At 41.1% G+C, this 24,267-nt stretch overlaps 3 protein-coding genes across 3 annotated transcripts; 1 reads left to right on the forward strand and 2 right to left on the reverse strand.

Annotated features, from left to right (window-relative positions):
- Positions 1-230: 230 nt before the first annotated feature.
- Positions 231-5,555, reverse strand: pccb (propionyl-CoA carboxylase subunit beta). Its single transcript, XM_067479410.1, has 15 exons — positions 5,278-5,555; positions 4,538-4,657; positions 4,376-4,444; positions 4,204-4,260; positions 3,828-3,941; positions 3,480-3,590; positions 3,285-3,393; positions 2,806-2,926; positions 2,634-2,715; positions 2,412-2,535; positions 2,211-2,318; positions 1,777-1,877; positions 1,364-1,462; positions 1,175-1,274; positions 231-1,087 (listed from the first exon to the last, which is right to left on the reverse strand). The coding sequence occupies exons 1-15, from the start codon at positions 5,533-5,535 to the stop codon at positions 966-968; spliced, it is 1,695 nt and encodes a 564-aa protein (XP_067335511.1). The 5' UTR covers positions 5,536-5,555; the 3' UTR covers positions 231-965.
- A 1,336-nt stretch (positions 5,556-6,891) lies between these two features.
- msl2a (MSL complex subunit 2a) lies at positions 6,892-12,799 on the forward strand. Its single transcript, XM_067480356.1, has 3 exons — positions 6,892-7,923; positions 8,870-10,269; positions 10,853-12,799. The coding sequence occupies exons 1-3, from the start codon at positions 7,782-7,784 to the stop codon at positions 11,150-11,152; spliced, it is 1,842 nt and encodes a 613-aa protein (XP_067336457.1). The 5' UTR covers positions 6,892-7,781; the 3' UTR covers positions 11,153-12,799.
- Positions 12,800-13,423: 624 nt separating this feature from the next.
- Positions 13,424-19,692, reverse strand: LOC137101853 (tumor necrosis factor ligand superfamily member 10-like). Its single transcript, XM_067480758.1, has 6 exons — positions 19,392-19,692; positions 18,164-18,310; positions 16,430-16,475; positions 16,208-16,315; positions 14,561-14,814; positions 13,424-14,390 (listed from the first exon to the last, which is right to left on the reverse strand). Exons 1-6 carry the CDS (start codon positions 19,503-19,505, stop codon positions 14,181-14,183), a joined length of 879 nt encoding a protein of 292 aa, XP_067336859.1. The 5' UTR covers positions 19,506-19,692; the 3' UTR covers positions 13,424-14,180.
- Positions 19,693-24,267: the final 4,575 nt, after the last annotated feature.

The following is a 24,267-nucleotide window of genomic DNA, read 5'->3' on the forward strand; positions in this document are numbered from 1 at the left end:
CTGAATGGTGTGTGTATATATATATATAAAACTATATGAATATTTCAGGCCCACCCTACAATTTCACACTTAAATGGTAACTTAAGTAGCTTCCCACCTCTAAATATTCACACACCGATTAACCAACAGATACAATTTATTCTACACCATTTCTCTAAATTCTATAAAAAAAAGACAGAAGATATAATTGTAGTCACTGCATTTTAAGAAGTGAATCAAACATACTGAAATGTATATTGGGTCATGATTTATTTTACAGATGGCAGAACAGGGCCTGCTGTAGAGAAAAGGCACAGTTCCAGGTTGTAAATGACAACTCTTGACCTAACCGGAGGACAACAAAAACAGGGAGCGTGTCTGAAAGAACAAGCTACCGTAAATAAATCTTAATACAGTACATTAGCAGCCTATGGAAATGCTGCATCTAACAGACATTGCATTCTCCACTGTAACTATCACTATGAGAGATGCTTTTGTTTTCAGATCCACATTATCTATAATGTGCCCTTTCAGACACAACCCTGTTCACAGAACATCAAATAACACCACTGCTGACTAGCAATAATTTAAATTTGTGTGATGATTGGTTTATTCTATTCAGGTACTGTAAAAAGTGGATCTTCCTCTAAATGTCTTGCATCAGAGCTAAATATGCTAAAAGATAGACATCTTGAATAAAAATGGAAAAGATATTGTTAGACAAGGATGATGATTTAAACAACTTTAGAAGTTTTTTAAATTTGTAGCCACTGTTGAGTCCTCACAAATTCAGGTAGTGTGTCTCTATTTGCTGCTTTTATTGGAGTGGTACATTACCGTTTCAAACCAACATCGAGGACAACCAGTAAAATAACAAAAGTGTGGCAGGCTACCAAACTGGTCATCATGGGGTATCACTGCAGTTCACTGAATGTTGTCTTGAGTCGTGGAAAATCCCCCCTTTAGTTAGTGCTACTGTGTGTGCTTCACAGAGGAATGTTGGCGTGTTTCTTCCAGGGGTTGACCTGCTTCTTGCTGGCCAGCACTTCCAGATCTCTGCAGATCTTTTTGCGAGTTGTCGACGGTTCAATGATGTCATCGACAAAACCTAAAACAAATCATTTAGGATGTGAGAGGGAAACGTAAAATGTATTGAAGGGTTTTTTTTTAACTATAAGGAAAGGATTAAGTTTACCTCTGACAGCAGCTGGGAAGGGGTTGGCAAACTTTTCCACATATTCAGCTTCTGCCTCTGCTTGGTTCTCCTTCCCTCTGAAGATAATCTGAACGGCACCCTGAGACAAAAACAGACGGCAGATTAACTCAGTTAAAAGAAAAGACAGGAGGGAGGAGAGACAAACAGGGAGATCCAGCGGGTTTATACCTTGGCCCCCATGACAGCAACCTCTGCTGTGGGCCAGGCATAGTTCACATCTCCTCTCAGGTGTTTGGAGCTCATCACATCATAGGCTCCTCCATAAGCCTGTGAAACATACAGATCAGATTTGTTTGTATAGTGTTTATTCTATTCTCTCAAAAAAAACACACTCATTTTTTTTCTCCACCTGACATTTATTTCCTAACAGGGTTTCACTGCACACCTGCAGGATGCTAATACAGTGAAAAATCACTGTTGCAGTGAAGAGCCACGGGTGTTTATTGCAGTCTAGTGTACGCACAAGCAGTTCGTGGTAACTATAATCTTCTTTACACATAATCAAAATCCTTTTGTTAGATTTTATACACATTTCTACTTCGATGTCGTCTTATTTTACACACACACACACACACACACACCTTCCTTGTGATTATGGTTATTTTTGGAACGGTGGCCTCTGCGAATGCAAACAGCAATTTGGCTCCATGTCTGATGATGCCTCCGTATTCCTGAGTGGTACCTGTGAATGACCATCACAGTAGTTATTCCACATAGCTACATTTTAACACAAAAGGAATTTCTGCCCACATGTGATGTGACAGCGTGGCAGGTATGCAAATATTTAAGGTTACTTTGTCGTGAAACATGTTGCTGTGTTGCCAATTTAATATTACTATATCTGGATGCTCGCTGCATCCACGTATAGTACTGCCCTGCAGTGCATTGAAAAATGTTTCAAGAATCAAAATACAATATCATAACTTCATTATGAGTATGGGTTATAGCTTAGTGAATGCAAATCCATACTTTGAAATGTGTATATACGTTTGCACTATGATATTTTGAGGAATACCTGGCAGAAAGCCTGGCACATCCACAAAGGTAACGATGGGGATGTTGAAAGCGTCACAGAAGCGCACAAAGCGGGCTCCCTTCACTGATGAATTGATGTCCAAACAACCTGACACAAGACAAAAATTAAGCAATAAATACATAAATGTCACATGATAATGTATGTTTTGTGTGTCCCTCTTGCTTAAAGTCCTTTACTCACCAGAAGCCACTTTGGGCTGGTTACCTACGATGCCCACAGTCCGTCCATTCATACGGGCAAATCCCACCACAATGTTTTTGGCATAGTTGGGCATGATCTCAAAGAAATCCCTCTCATCCACTATCTGAGCAGATGCAAAAAGAAAGAACACTTTCACAACTGGAAGGAATTAAATGAGATATACTTGTACAGATCTTAGCATGTGAGTGTGTGTGCACACACTGCATGAATGATGTCCAACATGTCATAGGCCTTGGTTGACTCAAATGGAACAATGGTGTCCAGTGAAGGTACCAGGCGATCGCTGGCAAAGGAATGAGATATCAGATATTGGTTGATAGAAGAAGCTCTCCCAGAACCTATTGCTCTGCAATATGGAGGAAACTGCGACTACCTGGGGTCGTGGCATTCCATGATGGGGGCAGGATCCTGATTGCTAAGAGGAAGGAAGCTGAAAAACCCTCGTAGATTGAGAAGGGCCTCAACGTCATTCTCAAACGCATGGTGAGCAACGCCTGAGAACAAGACATGATGCATTTATATTATCTGGAATTTTTTTTTTTTTTTTTATTAAAGTATCTTTGAAATAAAGAACTAATCTCATATGCGCTGCAGCAGGATGTTGATATGACTAATCTTGGGCAGTCAAAACTGTTATGCCATATACACAATGCCACTGTGAGCTAACCATGACAGACCAATAGCAGAGTCTTGGTAAAAACAGTCTGTAGCTACTGTGGCTAAACCAGGTGCCAGGCAGCACCCAAAAACTGATGTTTAGTTCAGCTGTAATGTTTCAGAAAACTCAACTTCAACAAAAAGCACAACAAACAAAAAACATGAAATCACAAAAGCTTTTACATGCATACTCACCAGACACAGTGGTGTGCGTTTTGGCTCCACCAAGCTCCTCTTGAGTCACGTCTTCATTGGTAACAGACTTCACAACATCAGGTCCAGTGATAAACAGGTATGATGTGTCCTGAAACACACACACACACACACACGTCAGATATAGTTAACACTACTTAAATTAAATATTTAGTATGTATGCATGCACTTCTGTACCTTAACCATGAAGGTAAAGTCTGTCAGGGCAGGGGAGTAGACAGCCCCTCCCGCACAGGGACCCATGATGAGGGAGATCTGAGGGACAACTCCTGAAGCCATCACATTCCTCTGAAAAAAAGAACATGTCATGCTTTCTATTGAAATAATCAAAACACATCCAGCCAAGTGCACTTCAAATTTTAACACTGGAAATATGTTAAACCCACAAATATGTAAGGTGCCCAAAGTTCTTAGCATGTAACTCAGGAAATAAAATCTCGGATTACGATGTGGATATTATGATTGATTTCAGACTCCAAGCAGTGATGTGATGTGATGTGCAAAGACACAACTAAATGAACACACCAGGAATATATCTGCGTATCCAGCCAGGGACTCCACTCCTTCCTGGATGCGAGCGCCTCCGGAGTCATTCAGCCCGATGACTGGGGCTCCAACTGTCATGGCCTGGTCCATGATCTGAGGTGAATAAAATAAAAAGGACTTGAGAAGTCTTTACTAAAATACAAATACACTAACAGTGCACAGGAAGGGAATCAACACGCGGACAATGATCTGCTGTGGAGACCCCAGTTTAATGCCACTGTTTTTAGCCTTTTCCCCCTATTGTGTCAAACTAACCTGCGTTTTTCGCACAGACAAAACAGAAACACAGACATAAAAACACACAATTCATGATCAAACTGCATAATGTGTTAAGAATAAGCTTTCACTAACCTACCTTACAGATCTTCTGTGCATGAGCTCCAGACAAACTGCCGCCAAACACCGTAAAGTCCTTGGGGAAACAGAAAAGGACAAGAATGATTTTTACACGTGAATCAGAGCCGCTCTGCATTTCACAAATTCTAAATTTCCCACAAAGTTACAATATATTTATGTACACTCTGTACCTGGCTGAACACAAAGACCAGTCGGCCATTGATCCTGCCTCGACCCGTCACAACACTGTCACCCGGGAACTAAGATACAAAGAGAGAGATGTGCTGACAGTAAAATTTCAAACCCAAAGGGAAGGAACTGTTGTCATTTTAAAAAGTAAATTGTACCGTTACCTTGTTTCTGTCCTGCTCCATGCCGAAATCGGAGCAGCGATGCTCTACAAACATGTCTGACTCCACAAAGGAGTCAGGGTCCAGAAGGAGCTCCACTCGCTCCCTGGCTGTAAGCTTGCCCTGCAACACACAGCTTCTAAAATTACTGTGCGTTCACATAAAGAACAGAACACTAATATTGTGCAATATGACAAACTCTTCCATAATGCTACGTAAACTTGTCATTTTTGCAACTTGGCGATGTTGCTCTCTCGAGCTACAGGTTTTGATACCTTCTAATATGCACAATTTTAAATGTTCTTGTATGTGTGAGACTTCACATCTCAAGTTGATCTTAATTATGTTCATCTCATTGTGCTGGGACACCAGACAGGAAAAAAAAAGAGCTATACCTGCCACATGATGGTGGCAGAACATTAGTACCATGCTCACATCACAGAGAGTCGGAGGATCAAACTGACATGATGGGACATAGATCCAGGAATCTCATATGCCACGGAGTAAAACTCGTCTCTTAATAAAGTTGGTTTTTGAAGGTCACTTCTGTGTGAGGACCAAATATAAACACATCTCATACGCTACACTGACATCGAGCCTTTGAGCCAAGCAGTCACAACTTTAGCTTACGATGTTAATAAAACCAGACTAAAAACTGCGCACAGGCTCAGATTTCATTTCAAGATTGCATTTCAACATTAAAATTTCAACATTAAAACGTTCATCGTGTTAACTGACTTTACCCTTTTGTGTTGTGCATCTATTCTCATCTGACCTCCCCCGACCAGCGCCGCCTTTCTCTTCTTGTCAATCCTCTCCTTGACGGACAGGTGGCTCACGGAGTACCAGCGGCAGTCCGGCTTCGGGCTCGTTTTAGGTACTAAAGAGGCGGCTGCGCCATTTGTAACTTGCGTCAAACTCCTCAGAGATATCTTCAAACCACTGAGCAGTCCTCTGCTGCTACGAGCCACACCGAAGGCCGCCATCATTAAAGTGTGCATGCGTATTCTCGCCTGACAGCGGCCGGCAAATGTAAGACAGAGATTTGAGCCAATAGCGACTGGGGGGGCGAGCTCTTACAGCCAATCAAAAATAAGGATTTCGGAGCCACGGTTGAAAGGCGGGATTTAGAGGGGGTCAGGATTTCCTGTCGTTTCCCGTTGCCTGTAACTTGAGAGTCTACTTTTTTTGCCCCTAGTTTACCTGGTCAGATCGCTGCCTACAGGCCTGTCATACGGCAAATTACAAACATTTTTATTTCCACGTCAAGCCCTTAGTTTCACTGGCAACAAAGCCTTTTGAATAGCATGGTACCCAGGCAAAACTTATTTAAAACTCGTTAGTTATACTAAACCAGCAAATAAAATTGTTCTATTACACACTGATTGTGTGTGCTTTAAAGTTCATTTCTAGGTAACAAGTTTTACAAAATAAACTCAAGGTCTACCTACATCAGATGCAAATAAAAGCTGGAAAAATAGTTAGTGCACTTTTCAGCTGTTACTAAATAAACACCCATGAAATTTCATAGCATGAAATGTAAACACTTTTCTGATAGGACTTTGCTTTGATGTTTTCTCCTTGACTTGTACCTCACTTGCAAGTCGCTTTGGATAAAAGCGTCTGCTAAATGACTACATGTAAATGTATTTTCAATCTTAGTTTTTATTCTTTTTCCATACTTGTTCTAAAAATTACAGTGCAAATGTCAAGACAAAGCAACTTTAATTAAATGCTCAGTGGGTCCAAACATAAGCATAAATAAGCACATGAATACAAGCTATTATACTGCTCGAATCCTACCATCATGCTTTCTGTGACCTTTGATATATTCACCATAATTAAAACAAATACACCATACCTGATTTGTACAGTAAATGTGTACAGTTTCTCATATATATATATATATATATATATATATATATATATATATATATATATATATATATATATATATATATATATATATATATATATATATATATATGTTTTCTGACTGAGTTATAGGTAGTGTAGTTAGTTTTATGTCAGATCATTTATATACAGAAGAAAACCGATATGTGAATTATGCCATGAGAATTTTAATCAATTTTACCTTAATTATATGAGTCATAAGAGGATAAACCATATGCACTAATGGTGTTTGAGTAGCAGTTTAAGTCCCTGTCGGATAGAAGAACAAACAGATAAGGATATTTTTACAAAATATCTATTGACCTCGGATCGGATAGATATTTGTGACTTCCTTATAGAACGTCGGGAACACCGTCCGTCGTAACCGCAGTTTTTGCCACCGCCTCCTGCCGCTGCCGTCCGCTTTCCAGGCAAGACACAGTTCATCACGGACGAGCCTAATGTAACCAGGGTAACCACGGGAATTCTCGCGTGATGATTATGCCTGTCGAGAGGGGTTGATGCGAGGAAAAGTGGAAAATCGAATGATTGATGCATTTGTAAAACGGATAGTTAGATATGTTTAGGTCACCGCTCACCAAGTATTATAGTAAAACGTATCAATGTTGCTGGATTCTAATTTGCAGTCTGCATTTGGCTCTTACGCGTGAGGTATAAGGCGGTTAGAGAAACGGTTGATTTTTCGCCAGCTAATTTGGCTAGCCATGCTAACGGTAGCTCGTTAGCTTTGTTTACATCAAGTACGCGCCTGGGATCTGTTAGCGAGTTGCTAACCAAACATATTTGGGAGCTTAATTGCAGCTCATCGATCAAAAACGCATCGACTAGGCGACGGTGTTGGATAGTAAATGGGCTGCATGGCTAACACTGGCCGTTTATCGTGTAAAACGTTCGGCTGATCTCTTAACCTAACGCTAGCTACACGATGCTAACCTTTTGATCATGGGTCGTTTGATCATTCGATCCCCCGCTAGCTGCTAGGCAGCGTTAGGCATAATGTAAGTAAATATAGCATAGGGTCCAGTTAGTCAGAATTTTCAGAAGTTTTAGTTGTGCCTCAGAATTTCTTGTTGATGAATAGCCGCGACTACGAGCCGGTGATGCTACCTTTAGCTAGCCACCTGCCGAGCTAACGTGCGCGCTCAGTGATAACAGCTTCACAATGTTAGGTGTCTATTATTAATTCATATGTCTACATTTACACTGAAGTAACTGATTAACGGTCAACACTTCCTCCATCCACCCTGATTCTTGGCTGTTCATAGCTCGGTCGGAGCGAGTGCCGGGATATTTTCCCGGGCCGTGATACACTGAGGCTCCGGAGCACCCCGCTATGAACCCCGTTAATGCAACCGCTGTGTACGTGTCCGCCAGCCGGGCCGTGCTGCAGTGTGACCCTCGGCAGCCTCACACCTTCACAGAGATGTACAAGCTACTGCACTTCTTCCGACAGTCTCTCGCATGCCATGTCTGTGGTAAGCATCGTGAAAACACGGGTGTATGGTAGCAATGCATGACACTCACTCTCTTGTTGATACAAGCCCATTGCTAGACTGTCATCGGTGCCGTAATACAAATTAGTTTTACTTTACCAAACTGATTGTTTCACAACCGTACTATGCATATTGACCGAAATGTCCGTGGGCGTACGTGGGGTTCACACGATTTTTCACTACCGTGGTCTCCTTAGCAACCGAGGCTGTCATCTGTCCTCTTGTCAAGACTGTTGTTGTGGCTGCTGCAGAACCATGTGTTTCTTATTCATGTTTTATTTACTCGCTGTACTTTGACTGGAATATCAACACTGCTTGTATTTAGAGAAAGAGCAACATATGACAACATTTCTGACCCCTGCCGATTATGTAGTTGTGTTTTCAGCATGATTATTAATGCTTTTATGCATATATAAGAAGAGTTAGATGATGGTGATCTAAACATTAAAATCGGTAAATTTAACTTATTATTGAATAGTTAAGGTGGTTGGACTATTAGAATATCCCAGAACACATACATTTGGGAAATAGATTCAGGGGGCACAAGAAATTCAGAGATTCTATTGAAATTCCGAGAAGCCTATTGAAGCCACAGATGTGCATAGATCATGATATTGGTACAAAATGGATTTATTTCCCCATTCTGCTTGAAATGCATCTTTTGAGTTGACAACGTACTAGAATCTATTTTTAAAAAATCAGTTTCTGCTTTTCACTGTATGTATCATTGTAAACCGGTATCATGTTTAAAATTTGGATATGATGGCTACACGGAGACTGACATTTTTCATAGTTTTCCAATGCTTTTTTTCAGTAAATAATGTTGCTCTTTTAATAATTGCAGTTGTTTCTGTTGAAGCATGAGTGATGAATGGAATCTGATGTTAAATGAATCAACTTGCTGACAGCACCCCCTTTTTTGTCTCAGGCAAATTGCTCCAAGATCCTATTTCCTCAACACATCCAGAGTGTCAGCATTATGTCTGCTTAAGCTGTAAAGGCCAGAAGATGCAGATTAGGCCATCATGCAGCCGGTGCAAAGACTATTCCTGCTTCCAAGAGAACAAACAGCTCTCTCTGCTGGTTCAGTGCTATAGGAAGCTCTGTCTTTATGTAACTCATTCACCATTGCTGCAATCAATCAGCAGCCATGTTGGAGGGTCTCCAGAGGTAATGGGCTTGCTGGAGGAAGTGCTGACATTACATGAAGAGGAGATAGAGACTGATGACCCAAGCTTATCACAGGATGATGGGAATCACTCTGCCCCTGCGTCCCTTACTCCCACAGAGGCACCACCTGCTCCTGCAGAGCTTTCAGCTATACCCCAAAGCTCCTCCTCTGACCCTCCGTGTTCCAATGGACCACAGGAATGCAATGGAGAGGTTCTAGAGGACCTAGATCCTTCTTCTCCTGAGCTAGAGGTATGCGAGTTGGTAGAAGAGCAGCAACAGGCAGGCCTGTCTGTTTCCAATACTGGTTGTGGTGAGCTGGAGCTGAGTCTGACCACTGGTCCTCTAGCCCCAACTCCAGGCACTGTGTGCTCACTCAGGGATGGGGAAGCTAGCATCAGAGCACTGGAGGAGGGGGAAGTATTGCTCCTCAGTGTGGAGGAGGTGTTACAAACTTTGGATCCTTTGCGGCCTGTTCGAGATTCTCCTCACACACAACTAGACAGGACACACAATCACACACACATAGCTATGGACAGAACACATGCACAGATGTACATACAGCTGGATGCAGCCCACAACTACACACAGATTCAAACGGAGAGGACTAATATGGTGGCAAGTCATGGTGCTCACATACACACATCTTCTTTTGATCCTCCAACCTTCAAGCCCCCACCAGTTCGCCTTAACCGTAAAAGATCTCGTTCAGAGAGTGACAGGGAAAAGGTGAAACCCCTCCCCATTGCCTCATTGCTGCACGGCTCATCCTCTCATTTACACAATCGAAACCTGTCTCATGCACCGCACACAAAACCACCCACACCTTCCCACCCACAGTCATACTCAACCATTCCCAATGGGGCACCTCCAAAGCCCAGTCGCACTGTACCCAACCACAATAAAGGAGGTAGGAAGCATGTTGATCCGGGCCCTAAGAAGCCGCATGCTAAGGCCCGCAGTGGTGGAGGCTCCAAGACAAAGGACAGAAGCAAAGATCAGCGGTTAATCCCAGGTTGCCTGGCGCCTCCTGTACCTGTCAGGCCTCCATATAAGAAACCAGTGGAAAAGAAGGGCTGCAAGTGTGGCAGGGCCACTCAGAACCCCTCTGTGCTGACCTGCAGAGGGCAACGCTGTCCCTGTTACTCAAACCGCAAGGTAAGAATATGATACATTTTTAAACCTTTTTTTTTTAACATTAATTTTAAAACAAGTTAATTTTGTCAGCTTACTCAGCACTTTTATGTGTGAAATTGTTATAGTACCTGTTTTATGTAGTGTGGGTGTAAACATTTGTCAGTAACACTATTTAAAAAAAAATGGACCCCTAGAATTATATTTGTTGCAAAGTTGCAAAATAATAGTAATTTCAAAAAATATATAACTTGTAAGATCATTATCTCGCCAGTCTCAAAGCTTTTATTTTAGCTAAAGAGGCATTTGTCCTTTTTCTTTGTTTTGTGTTGTGTATTCCCAGGATTGGTTTTAACCCTTCAATATTGCAGATTATGCCATAATGTTTAGAGGAGCACTCCTCTAGCCAGACTGGATGTATCTGTAAACAGTAGTTGCCATAGGTAATTTATAGGATCAGGGCTAATAGTGTCACTCTGCTGTATTTCTAAACGTACATTAAAATACCCAATACTTATCCAGATGTCAACTAAATGTTTAAAGAGAATAACTTATGAAACATAGAGTACAGTAATATTCCTTGTCTGTTTCCTGTCCTCTTCATCAGGCATGTTTGGATTGTATCTGTCGAGGTTGCCAGAACTCCTACATGGCCAACGGTGAGAAGAAGCTTGAGGCCTTCGCTGTACCAGAGAAAGCCTTGGAGCAGACGCGGCTAACACTCGGCATCAACCTTACCAGCATCACATCAGCAGCACTCCGCAACCCAGCGACCACCAGCATCCGCACTAACACCCTTCTCAATGTTGCCACAGCAACAGGGACCCCCATGACGGCAGCCTTTCTGTCTCCCAGCCCCCCACAAGAGCCCAACTATGAGGACAGCCTGGAGCTGCTGATTGGGTGAGAGGCTGGGACTCCACAAACGGACAGCTTGGTGCTGATTGAATGTGACAGTTGATCATTGTGTCTGTCAGACAACCAGTACCTCCTCCAGGGGGGGAGGCATTCTAAGGCAGCTATGGGTCTGTCCTGTCCTGTAACCTGCTCTTATTCTGTGTTGGAAAATGCTGAGTAGTAAGACTAGCATGGGTGTGCCAAAGCCTTGTGTATTGTGCCTGTGTGCCAGTGTGTATCGTTGCCTGTGTGTAGTTTAACACTTATACTCGGTTCCATGGCTGTTCTGTAATTCAGAGGTGCTTTTTGTTCATAGACTACAGACATACTGTAAGATGCAATAGTACCCCCATACCAGATTTTGTGTTTCGTTAGCGTGTACGCACAATTATAGGGTATGTGTGTGTGTGTATGTAATTTTTGTTGCATGACAACAAAAACAACATCATCATATCTCAGTCACTTGTCATAGCATTTTCTGCGTTAAAGTATTACTCCATGTGTGTTTAACAAAGGCATAATTGGTATCAGGACAGCCCTTACTAATCCTTTACCCCGTATGTGATTACACCTTAATTGTGAATGACACTTGTGATTAATCAATGGAAAACTTGTCTCACACACAAGACTTTATGCCTTTTTTTTATCTCATTAACTTACTCAACTCAAGTACTGTCAGCTGTTAATGATTTGTCTTAATGAACTTGACTGATTCAGGCAGCGAGATAATGTCAAAGCACTTGGCTGGCTCCACGGTTTCTATGTATGTGTGTGTGTGTTGAAGTGTGTGCGCGTGCGTGCCTACTGAGATTTACTGTAATGTCAGTGGGGAGGTGGATGATGGATTGTAAGCACTTAGTCTGATTGATTGGCCAAGTTACAACTAAAACTATTTCTTGGTTACCATAGCAATAGGAGCGCCAACAAGGAGCCTCCCGGCTCTTGTGCACACACACAGTTGTTTACAGTATTGCCATTTACAGACAATAACTGACTATTCTTCTGTGATATTGACACCATTACGTTTCAATTATGGGATTGTACATCATTTTGAGTGTGTGTAGATAAACTGAAGCCATAGGTTGTCATGAACAAGACAAAATATCTACTGCGTGTGCATCTTTTCCCACAGTTGTAGTGTCATGACTGATTAGAGACCAACCCAGAGATTATTTTTGATACCAAGTGTTTGAGATTTGGTACCACTGTCTTTTTCTGTGTGTGCGGGTATGTGTGGGTGTTTTAGGTAAAGCACCTTGAAGCCCTCCTATAACCTAAGAAGCTGTGTATTCCCCTTGTTTGTGATTACTGTCTCAGCTGTAACTACAACATGTTTGTCAGTCCAGTCATGGTGACCAAAAAGAGACTGAAGGACAGAGAGAGGACACAGGCAGACCAAACAAACACCTTGGTTCTCTACTCATAGACCAGGAGGTAGCAGATGGATTACAGTATGATCAGCAAATATGATCTATCTTCCTGTGTGTGTGTCTGTATGTTTCAAAATGTATTTCTTTTGGGCATTACTTGAACCCTGATTAGTTTTTGGTATTATTTTTTTTTTTATGTAAAAACTCTTGTTTGAGGAGTGACTATTATTGATGAAACATTCACTGCCATAATATGGAAACATGTAATACAATATGAATTAAATGATAGTTTTTTACTTTTTCAGTTTTTTTGTCTTTTTGTGTAAATCAGATTTTTGATTTGCTGTGAGTTTACTTGGTCATTAATGTGTGGCAACTGTGGCTCAGTACCAAATCATGTATAGACTATTTTTCCCCTCCTTATGGCCTAATAGCTAGATAGAATCTCGAAAATGTTTAAGGATGTGTGATAGGGTTACGCTATAAATCCACTCTCACACTGAGTGAAGGGTTTGAATGAGAACATTTTAAAAACTGCTCCTTGAGAAAGCTTAAGCAAACCAGATTCAGTCAACAGCCATGTTAGCTGCTTTGTGAGCCTGCACTTAGGAGCAGCGTCAACATGCTGACAATGACAATTCATGTTCAAAACATGCTTAACTGGCAAAATATTTAACTTGCTTATGATCTTAGTGTGTTAAAAATACAGCTCAGGCCAAAGTAAAAGCCATTTAGTTGTGTAAGTATTTAGTTATTGACCAAAATATTACAAATAATCTAATTTAAATAGTTGAGACACTGTCAGCTCAAGAGATATGGTGATAATGTGGCTAATAAGTCATAGAATCTGTGGGATGGTTTGTCCTTTTTAAAAAAAAATTGAAAAAAATTTTCACAATCTGTGCAGCCACTTTTTGTAAATCTTGTATTAAGTACAAGTATCCATATCTATCGGTATCCATTAGATATAGAAGTCCTAATATATCAAAACACTATCCATTCATAGTAGATCAGGGTTTTTTGCTACACGTTAACTCACGATATTGCAGGAAATCTCTTGAGTCACTGTTCAGCAGGAAGTACAGTAAACAAAAATACTGCATTCGGAATTTTGAGGCTTTGATTTTTTTAATAAAAGACCAGTTAAGTGTAATGTGTCGAACACCACATTAATCTCCCGGGGATGACAACTCAACTGTTACTGTTTGACCTGCAGGCAAAACAACTCACTCTGCTCTCAATAGAAGCCATTCATGCCTGACAGCACAACTGTGTACAGCTCCAAATGTCTCGTGCTCTCTATGCACTATATAATCCACGTTTTCTCATTCAGACAATACATTCTGCCTGGCAGTCTTGAAAACAGAATGAATGTCCTTTGTGATGTTTAACTGTAGTCAGTGCTTGAGTAAATACACATCGCACGGATCGTCTTCTTGCCATTTTGGATGAGGCCAAAATCCAGAGTCTGCCACTGCAGCTTGGCTTGGTCGTATCCTTCCAGCTTCTCAAGTGGTCCTTTGCACTCCCAACAGTCCATCTTTCTCCAATCCTGTATCCTCAAACAGCTGTTCATATTATAGAGCAAACCCCGTGACGATTGGGTTTACTTCTGTGGACATCAAAATCAAGTGATCCCAGTCCTGGACGATTCCATCCATTCCATCCTTATCCCACCAGAAAGGCCCCAAAGTAACTTGCCCTCCCATCCATCTCCATGGTGCTAGCATTGCTAACAGTGACGAAGAGGCGATCAGCAGGCTGTAGAAAGGTGGTACCTGCCTGATGCAGGGAGAAGAGACCAGGCTCCTGACCCCGAGGCCAACAGACGCTACGGGAGGATTTCATCAGCAGGATGGGCACAGTGTAGGAACTCATCTGTGGGTCGTACAACAAAAACATAATTGACTTTTTTTTTTTTTTAAAGCATGACATTACACAGTAGTTTAGCATTTACAACTACAAACATTCTTTCCTTTAGCATGTTTACTACAATGAATTAATCATCCCAAGCATGTTCCAGTTCTATCCTTTCCCCAAAGCCTAACCTTCTTGTATATATACTGGACAAGCAGTGCTCCTTCCTCCTCCTTTGTTTCCCCCATTTCCCCCTTTGCCTCCACTTCTGTCTCCCCCATAGAAGGAAGTCTGAAGTAGGTCTGGGCATAGATGTAGTAGAGACCTGCTTTGGGTACCAGCAGCTCTCCTCCCTTCATTTCCATGTTCTGCAAGAAGGACAGACCTTTCTGTCCTTCCCACGATCGGATTCGTTCCCCCAGGTAGCCCCTGCCGCTTTGTGAACCTGCACAAGCACATAAACACATATAAACCAGCAGAAACTCCCACACAGTCGGGATCACAGTGAATCATATTCACTATGATATAAGATCGTCTAACAGCGGCTGCTTAACAAATAAGAAACAATTGTCCGAAGCTCTCGTTGCTTAGAGAAAAGCCCGCAGACGAGAAGCTATACTACAGCACCGCCTTTTCTGATGTAAAATAATTTGTTGGTTTCAAACCAGTTAGGGGATTTCAATTAGTCCTGCTTGATTAGTACATTTTGCAGCATTCAAAATTATTATAATCTGAAGGGCAGAGCAGAGCATGTTGGAGTGTAGCAGAGCTGGTAAATAGAGGGCTGGGTGGATTTCTAATCAAATGCTGACACAAGGTTCAGTTGCATATTGTAACTTTAACCCTTAGCTAATCAGGAAACCCCTCAGGGATTAAGATCTATTTAAAAGAGAGGCGTGAAAACAAATGACATATATACAATATACAAATGAATTAAATTATGAAACATTGTGTTTTTCTTCTGCCATGTTATACATGATCAGTAACAACAGCGATGTGCTGAAAAGCATCCATCCAAAATCCCTTTTACATTTATATTGAGAAATATATTCTGTATGAAAAACTGGTGTGTGCACCATTAGATCATTTTTTCCTTTGCTGCCCCTTAACAGTATTATGCATAAAAATACTTTTTTAATGACCAATTTTTAATTTAGAATGTCTCTACTATCACATGCAGGTTTACATACATGTATGTATTTAAAATGGCTCAACAAGATCATAAAACTACTGTAATTGTCTGTTAAACATAAGATTTATTAATACTAAAAGTACTTAAAAAGCAACTGAAAACCACCTAAAAGTCTTTTTGTTGATGACCTCTGGTGGATTAATTTATCATTGAACTTAAGTGATGTAATTGTGTACTCGTGTGCTTTACAGCTTTTGTTGTTTAGTGTTAGGTTACTTTTGAAGCTTAAGGTGTTTCCCTTTCCTTTTACCATTTCTTTTGACTCTTCCAAGTCAAGCCCCTCACGGAGAGGGGTTTGTTCAAAACACAAACCCCTCTCAAAAGATGACTATACTACACCTCAGGCTAAGAGAAAACAGCTGCAGGGCCCGACAGACATGCAGGATTTGAAAGTAGCCTGGGAAGCCTTGAAGCACATAATAAGCCATGACCCTGGAAAACTATGGAAGTATATATGTGACCTACCATTTCAATATGATTAATATGAAGGTATCAGCAGATCCACAGCTCTTGTTATTTAGTATCATATACCTCACAATTCCAGTCACGCAGATTTCACTTACCGTACATGCTGTTCAGGATCAATTCAAGAAAAAGCAATGAAACTTGTCATATCTATATTAGTTAAATCTATCTTAAATCTTACCCTCTGCTGCTGGAAGGTCTGTGGATGAGACAACACCAGTCACATGTGCTGCAACTTGAGGAAGTGGGACCCCCCTGAGGCCAGGGCTCAGGCCTCCAATCAGTTTATCTGTCAGAACACACACAGATAAGAAACCCACATACGCAAGATATTTTCAGTGGCAAAAAGTCATGCTTCAGCACATTAGTAGTAACTGACAGTCAGTGAGAGCTTTGTCCTTACTTCTCATAGCAGTAGGTATCTCTTTCTGGAATTTGTTAGCCATCGTCTGAAAGAAAAAACACCCAGTGTGACAGAAAGAGTAAGAAAACAACGGGGCTGGCTTCATCAATTATTATGACTTTTAGGGATCATTAAATTTACATTTCAGTAATTCACCGGGGACTTTGTCACTTCCATATGTCATCCCTGGATCACTGGGAGTGAATCAGTATTATTTAGAAGTGATGTAGAGTTGCGGAATTTGGAATTTTTCCACTTCCAATCACTAGTGTCTAGTCATTTCTTAAAAATCCTGTGGCCATGTGGACTGAGTTTCCAGGAAGGTTGGGACTTCTTCGAAAATGCCAAATCGCTTGAAATGTCTTTTTATTCTAACAAACATGCAAAGATAACATTTTTTTGTGTGTTTTCACTGACTACCTTAAAGGGCAACTTCACAAAGTTCCAGAAGGACAACCATGTCTGCAGCCCTCCACTTATCTGACCTTTAGTAGTTAGGTGGAAGCCTCCCCTCAGTGCAAACACATGAAAGCTGCGTGGAGTTTGTAAAAAAAAAACCTGAATATTCTGAATATCAATATTCTGTTGGTCTGATGATAGACCTTTTTGGGCTCAATTCTAAACATTATGTCTGGAGAAAACCAAGCACCGCTCATCACCTGCCCAATACCACCCCTACAGTGAAGCATGGTGGTGGCAGCATCATGCTGTGGGGATGTTTGTCAGCAGCAGGGACTCGGAGACTGCTCAGGGTTGAGGGAAAGCATAATGGAGGAATGTACAGAGATGTATTTAATAAAAACCTGTTCAGCAGCACTCAGGACCTGAGGCTGGGCCCAAGGTTCACCTTTCATAATAACTACAATCCTCATTATGTCATCATGGGATACTGGGTGTAGAGTTAAGGGCGACTTCACCAATTTTCAACTTGCTTTCTATGGCTTTAGTTTAGGGTTTAAATTAACATTAATGGTTTTAAACTTTCCTCTGGTAATTGATGATGAAAAACTCCTCCAGGTGATGTCATCTGGAGGAATTTTTCATCATTAGGAGTTCAGATGATGTCATCTGGGGGAGCTCTGGAAAAGTAGGATGACAAATTCCATAATGGGAGCAACAAGATGACATCATCTGAACTGAAGGTTCCTCCAAGTGATGTCATCTGTTGGGTGTTTTTCAACTAGAAGTATAGAGATATTTTAATGTAGGGAAGTCAGACGGATGTTTATTGGTATACATTTACATGTACCAGCCAAACTAGAACCAAAAGAAGCAAGTTCAGTGAAGGTGTCCTTTAACTGTTGTTGTAAATTTAGTTTGGTGCCTGCAACACACTCAATAAGGTTGTGACAAAGTCAAAATTACTAAAGTTCATGAAATATTCAAGAAACGCGATTCTGTATGATTCCACAATTAATAGGCTAATCGGTAACAGGTGATGGTATAAAAGGAGCATCCACCAAAGGCTCAGTCTTTGAGAGCAAAGATGGGCCGTGCATCAACAATTTGTGCCAAACTTAGTGACGGGACTCAACACAGGGATTTTAGGAAAAGTCCCAATCTGTATGGAAATAGGGTTTGTAGTAGTACAGTAGTAACCACTAGTATCTTAAATATAATGATAAAAAAAAAATGAACCTTGCATCCAAATAGAAAATAACATAGAAGGTTTCACTCTCACACACAGGGGTGTAATTGGGAAAACTGATGCTGAATTGAATAAAAATATAAAACCTTTTCTATGAGGTAGTGGAGCTGGTGCGTGACTTGCCAGCAGGGATCGCTCTTCTTGTCCTCAGATGGTGGATCCTCAAACTCAAGTTGCAGATTTGCATTCTTTATCAGGCAGGACACACTGCTTCTCGAGAAACTCTCCTGCATCTGTCAATACCAATAGAAGAAAAACCAACAATATGCAAAGTAAAAACTGTAAAGCATCATCATTCTAATGAAAACAAAACTCATATTTTCAATACGTGTTGCTAATCTGGATGAGCTGAACCTGTTTAACCCTATTCAAAATACAGTGTTGGTGTTTGATGTGGATGTCAATTAATGCATGATAGACAACTATCTGAGAAGTGGTCCCCAGGTGTCCATGAAGGGGGCATTTTACTATGACCCTTAGCCAATCGGAGCTCAGGAATAGATTTATCAGCCTGATAAAGAATTCTTCAAAGTTTTGCTTCTTGTCACGATGTCTGAACTATGTTGCCTTTCGGTGACACAACGCCTTAAGCTCGAACTAATCTCATTTCCTCCCATTGTTTTCTGTTATCTACTCGCTGTACTTTCTCCTCTTTCATTGTCCACCATTAGAAGCAGAAATACCTGCATGGCTGTGTAGGACTGGCTCAAAATTTTGAAAATCGAGTTCCAAAATAAATGTCCACCTCATTGTACAGCACAATTGTACAGATGCTCATGTTGATATAGGTTTTTAAGCAGCTTGCTCCTTTTGAAGTCCAAATTGTACTGGCAGATCTGACAGCTTCATTAACAAGCTACAAATGAACATATGAATAAGGATGTAGTACTATGAATGAAGCTACCCACAACCTTACACACTAATGCATCCATAGTTTAGGACAGGATCCATTCAGGATCCAGGATTTTACAGGATCCATAATCCTGTAGAATAAATAATTTAATCCTGAAATTAGCCATTCTTTGTAATGAGTAATTTTACTTTGTGGTACTATACTGTGACGCGAATACTTGCACTTTCCTAAGTAAAATGCATGCCATTCAACTTCTGACAAAGTATTTGTACACTGCTTTTTCCAAAACTGCTCCTGTAGTACTTCACAGACAGTAGGTCTGTAGCAACTCACGGAGATGTCATATTGATATTACTTTAGTTTTTGTGTGAAAATCTCCCCCTCTCTCCTGATGGGTAGCAGTTATTTTTGATGCACCGACATCCTGTTAAGTGGAAGACAAACGCAGAGTCCTGTCTTACCGTGCTGAGGACTTTGTTGAAGTACATAAAACTGACAGCCACCGCGATGGTTTGGAATAGGATCGCTGCAAGTAGGACAAGTCCCAGGCTCTGGAGAGAAATGGAAATGGCCATGTCCCCGCGTCAGAAAAAGCCCTCAAAAGAGAAAAAGAAGACGACTCCAGTAGGCAGGACAAGTCGGATCAAGCTCTGCTGCATTTCTGCTCTGAAGGGAAACATAGCAGCAGTTTGTAGGTGGAGCACAGAGGAGGATTACAGCAGCCTCAAGATGTCACTGTTATTAGGTAGAAATGTGCGGGGAGGTCCGGTGCTGCACATGCAGCTTCAGGACGCCTTCATGTGCTGTCAGAAATGTGGAAACCTACTTTTAAAGTAAAACCTAATAGAGTTTGCCAATAATTTTGACCCTGAAACTTTATACATATATGAGTTTTCTTTTGTTGGTTTGATTCCATTAAATGGTTGAAAATGGATCAAAAAACACATTTATTGTCACGTACATTTGAGCACCAAATAATATTCAAATCACATTTGCATGTTAAACTTTACTTTTATACAAAAAACTACCTGACAAATCTGTGGCTTTCTACTGATCAGGTTTTGCATAAATTCAGGTTTGATTTCCTCCCAGTGCTGGTGCAATACGTCCCAAAGCTCAGCTGTGGTATTTGGGCAGTGCTCGGAAATCTTCTTCCCCCATACCAGCTCGATGAGGTTCAGATCTGGCGCCTGAGCTGGGAGTATTCTAGCAGCTCCTTTCTTTTCCAGATAACTCTTACACAACCAGGAGGAATACTTGTGGTCATTGTCAAACACTTTAACTCACCAATCCTCAAGACTTTGTTCCAGTAAAGTTCACAGTTTGTGCAGCTTGGCCAACTGCAAGCTGTTTCTTCCAATTTGCCAACATAGTAGGTTTTTTTTTCTCGCCAACTCTGCCCATGAGGTCAGCTGACCTCGGTCTCCTATGCACAGTGTGTGCACACACTGGTTTCTCTCTATTCAAGGATGCAGATAATGCAGGACCAGCTAGGACACTCATAAGTACTTGTCTTCTTGGGCATACGTGCAGTTTTCTGGACAATAACTTTTCATTAAAAGATATTTTAACACCTGGCAGGGCATGCACGATCAATTTAAGAACACTCCGACTTGAATTTCTGGAAAAAGTGACCAGTAGAATGCAACAGAGTTGTCAGACAGTTATGGCTGAAAGTAAAGTTTAACATGACCATTATTCTGTGCTCAAATATGCTTAAAAACGAATTGTTGTTCTCGTTTGTGTCTTTTGTGATTCATTTGCAACTTGACTAAATGAAATCAACAAAATATAAGAGAAATATAAAGTTTGTAGGTGTTTTCAAACTTTCTCTGTGCAGTGTTTGGCTCGGTTTCACTTTACATGCGTATCATACACGACAATGAAAGAAATGTGTCAAAATATGTGTACAAATGTGCAAACATAGTAATTATAAATTGCCAAAACTTGCAGCTTTAGCATATTTGCCCCCCTTGTGTAGTTTAAAGTACCTTTGTGCTACTTGCGTCCCAATTTGGGGCAACATTGGTCATATTTTGTAATGGGTTCCCCTTAGCCTGTAGCCTTTAGTCTATCCATTATCTATAACCACTTCTCCTATTTAGCATTGTGTGAAGCTGACCCAGAGGCGGGTTACACCCTGAACATTTCGCTAGTCTATCTCAGGGACAACACAGAGAGACATACACAGACAGACAACCAAATACACTCACCCGCACACCTATTGTCACCACTTAACCTAACATGTCTTTAGACTGTAGGGGGAAATCAGAGTACCGTGCAGGCTCCAAACAGAAAGGCTGCAGCCAGTCGGGATTCGAACTAGTTACCTTTTAGCTGCGAGGATGCAGCGGTTCCATTCAGATTGCAGTTGTATGAAAAAAAATCCTTCTCTCCTCTTTCCTACAATTGTGAAGTGATATGAGAGAGTGATCGGGGAGAATGACCCACCATTGTTAGGGCTGGAGTGTAGTCCTGAGTAGCATTTGTCCCAGGGGACTCATTCAGTTTGCAGAACTTAACCTTGAGTGATTCCTGATGGTTCCTGTGCTTTCATTCCTTCACCTTCAACCCCTGCTCTATTGTCAGCATGAGGAAGTAAAGGAGTTCACAGCTCCTGGATGTGGTTGACCCTCCCAGCAATCAAACCGCGTGCTACAGCATGTGAAGCATATTCTTACCAGCACGCGTGCAGCCATAATGCTCGGACTGTCATGCACGTGCCTCATACAGTGCATCCAGAAAGTATTCACAGCACTTGACTTATTACAAATTTTGTTATGTTACAGCCTTATTCCATAATGGATCAAAGATTATTTTCTTCAAGATTGTACACCAATACCCCATAATGACAACGTGAAATTTTTGCAAATATTTACAAAAATAAAAATAAAAAATCACATGTACATAAGTATTCACAGCCTTTGCCATTACACACAAAAGTGAGGTTTGGTGCATCCTGTTTCCACTGATCATCATTGAGATGCTTCTTAAACTTGATTGGAGTCCACGTGTGTGAAATTCAGTTGATTGGACATGATATGGAAAGCCATGCATCTGTCTATATAAGGTCCCACGGTTAACAGTGCATGTCAGAGCACAAACTGAGCCATGAAGTCCAAGGAATTGTCTGTAGACCTCAGAGACAGGATTGTAATCAGGGCACAGATCTGGGGAAGGGTATAGAAACATTTCTGCGGCATTCAAGGTCCCAATGAGCACAGTGGCCTCTTGGTCTGATGAAACAAAGATTGAACTGTTTGGCCTGAATGCCAAGGGTCATGTCTGAAGAAAACCAGGCGCCTTTCACCACCTGGCCATTGCAACCCCTATAGTAAAGCGTGGAGGTGGCAGCATCGTGCTGTGGGGATGTTTTTCAGCATCAGGAACTGGAAGACTAGTCAGGATCAAGAGAAAGCTGAATGCAGCAATGCAGCAATGCACAGAGACACCCTTGATGAAAACCTGTTGGGAAGTGGGAAGTTGGTGTGCCAAGCTTGTAGCATCATACTCAAAGTATTAATCAAAGGCGGTGAATACTTATGTACATGTGATATTTTCTATTTTTATTTTTGTTCTTTTTTTATTTTTAATATATTTGCAAAGATTTTAAACTAACTTCTTTCACGTTGTAATTATGGGTTATCGTTGGTGGGATTCTGAGGAAAATAATGCATTTGATTCATTTTGGAATAAGGCTCTAACAAAACAAAACATGGAAGAAGTTAAGTGCTGTGAATACTCTGGATGCACTGTACAGATGAAGGTAGCGCCAGACTTATCTGAAAATGCGTTCAGAAGTTTACAGTACGTGAGAACAACAGCTGGGGAATAAATAAGTATTTCATTTGTTTCCTTCACTGAGTTTAAAATCAAAAAATGCGGAACCCAGAGTGATAAGAGGTTCCTGTGTTCCTTTAAAGGAGTCGATTCCCATGCTTGTCAGGGGTTAGGTGAGCGATATCTGAAGACTATCTGGCCCCAGGCAGGAAAGATGACACCCTGAGAGACATGCCTATCTACAGTCACATGGCAAACAGGCAGAGGCAGAGACGTTGTATGAGGATGCAGTGACAATCCCACCTGCCAACAAGCACATTTTGACCAACTGCTTTCAACTCATCTTATGTGGCCATCTCAGCCAGTAATATTAAATCCCATGTCTCATGCATGTAGCATGACCTCATTGACTTTAATTACGTGCTATTTCAAAGCTTTAGAGGACTTAGAAATTCATTTCGGAAAATAAGCTTATACATCCACTCCATTCCAACAGAGCTGAAGCAGCCTGGATCTGTCACAGTGTGACAAATGCCCCTACACACATTGTATCTTGTTTGTTTGTTATCATCTAAATTGTTAGTTTATATTCTATTTCTACTTTTAGCTGTGGGGAGAATAAACAGTGATACTGATGTGAGATAAATTGCAAAATCGTGATTGAATGGAGTCATTGTTTCCTGTGAATCCCCCCCCCCAGTGAAGATAATCGAGCATGAGCGTGGCAGACTCCCTACCAAAGACTACTCAACAAAGTGTAAATACATGTTATTGTTGAAATAAATTCTGAACACATTTTTAGATCAAAAACTGGGTTCATGGGTTCTAGATAATTCGGAGGATTGAAGTTTAAAATGCATGAAGACAATTACAGTCAACACTAAAACCATCAAAGACACATGTCTGTGTGAAGAGCAGGCAGGAGTGAGAAACTATTGCACTAAGTGTTTGCCAAACCCTGAATATGACGTTAATTACAAGAACAACTGGAAAAGCAACAAGAATTGAGAAACAACGGCAAAGCTTTAGCAGCAGTTTCCACGTAGGGAGCTTGACTAACACCCAGAAGACTTAAAGGACAGATCACACTTCTTTTTGCCCTCCACTTGTCCTTTCTCTTCCCTGAGGTTTTTCTTCCCAACATTCCTCTCAGTAAAGTCATGGAATCTCCCTAAAGTCCCAACTGAGCGCTACACCTGCATTTTGTCTCTTCATCAAACAAAGACTGGAGCTGAAAAATGCTGCAGCAGTGCGCAGGCAGTCGCCAATTAGCTTGGTTAGTCTGTCAGTGGAAGGGTGTTTCCCCTGATAGGAAACAACTGTATGTGGTGGTGGGAGCACAGAAACAGAGCCAATAAACACAGGTTGATATTTATATTTAACTAACAATCCTTCATTTCCACCATCCATCTTTTATGTTGCTTAACAAGGTCATTCAGCCGAAGAACACTAAATGAAATCTAAAAGTAGAGTTTGAGTTTCAATGGAGACTAGGGTTAGACGAATGTTAGGATCAGAATTAAATATAGGCATGAAATAAACAGAATGATCACAACA

Source organism: Channa argus, chromosome 16, assembly GCF_033026475.1.
Source record: "Channa argus isolate prfri chromosome 16, Channa argus male v1.0, whole genome shotgun sequence".
Taxonomy (NCBI): domain Eukaryota; kingdom Metazoa; phylum Chordata; class Actinopteri; order Anabantiformes; family Channidae; genus Channa; species Channa argus.

Coding starts and splice junctions, on each gene's coding strand:
- pccb (XM_067479410.1), bottom strand. CDS start 5,535: ATGCACACTTTAATGATGGCGGCCTTCGGTGTGGCTCGTAGCAGCAGA. Junction 2,536..2,633: donor TGTTGGACATCATTCATGCA/GTGTGTGCACAC, acceptor GCATCTGCTCAG/ATAGTGGATGAGAGGGATTT. Junction 1,878..2,210: donor TGTGCCAGGCTTTCTGCCAG/GTATTCCTCAAA, acceptor GGTCATTCACAG/GTACCACTCAGGAATACGGA.
- msl2a (XM_067480356.1), top strand. CDS start 7,782: ATGAACCCCGTTAATGCAACCGCTGTGTACGTGTCCGCCAGCCGGGCC. Junction 7,924..8,869: donor TCTCGCATGCCATGTCTGTG/GTAAGCATCGTG, acceptor TTTTTGTCTCAG/GCAAATTGCTCCAAGATCCT. Junction 10,270..10,852: donor CCTGTTACTCAAACCGCAAG/GTAAGAATATGA, acceptor CCTCTTCATCAG/GCATGTTTGGATTGTATCTG.
- LOC137101853 (XM_067480758.1), bottom strand. CDS start 19,505: ATGGCCATTTCCATTTCTCTCCAGAGCCTGGGACTTGTCCTACTTGCA. Junction 16,316..16,429: donor GATACCTACTGCTATGAGAA/GTAAGGACAAAG, acceptor GTGTTCTGACAG/ATAAACTGATTGGAGGCCTG. Junction 14,815..16,207: donor AGACCTTCCAGCAGCAGAGG/GTAAGATTTAAG, acceptor GTGCTTGTGCAG/GTTCACAAAGCGGCAGGGGC.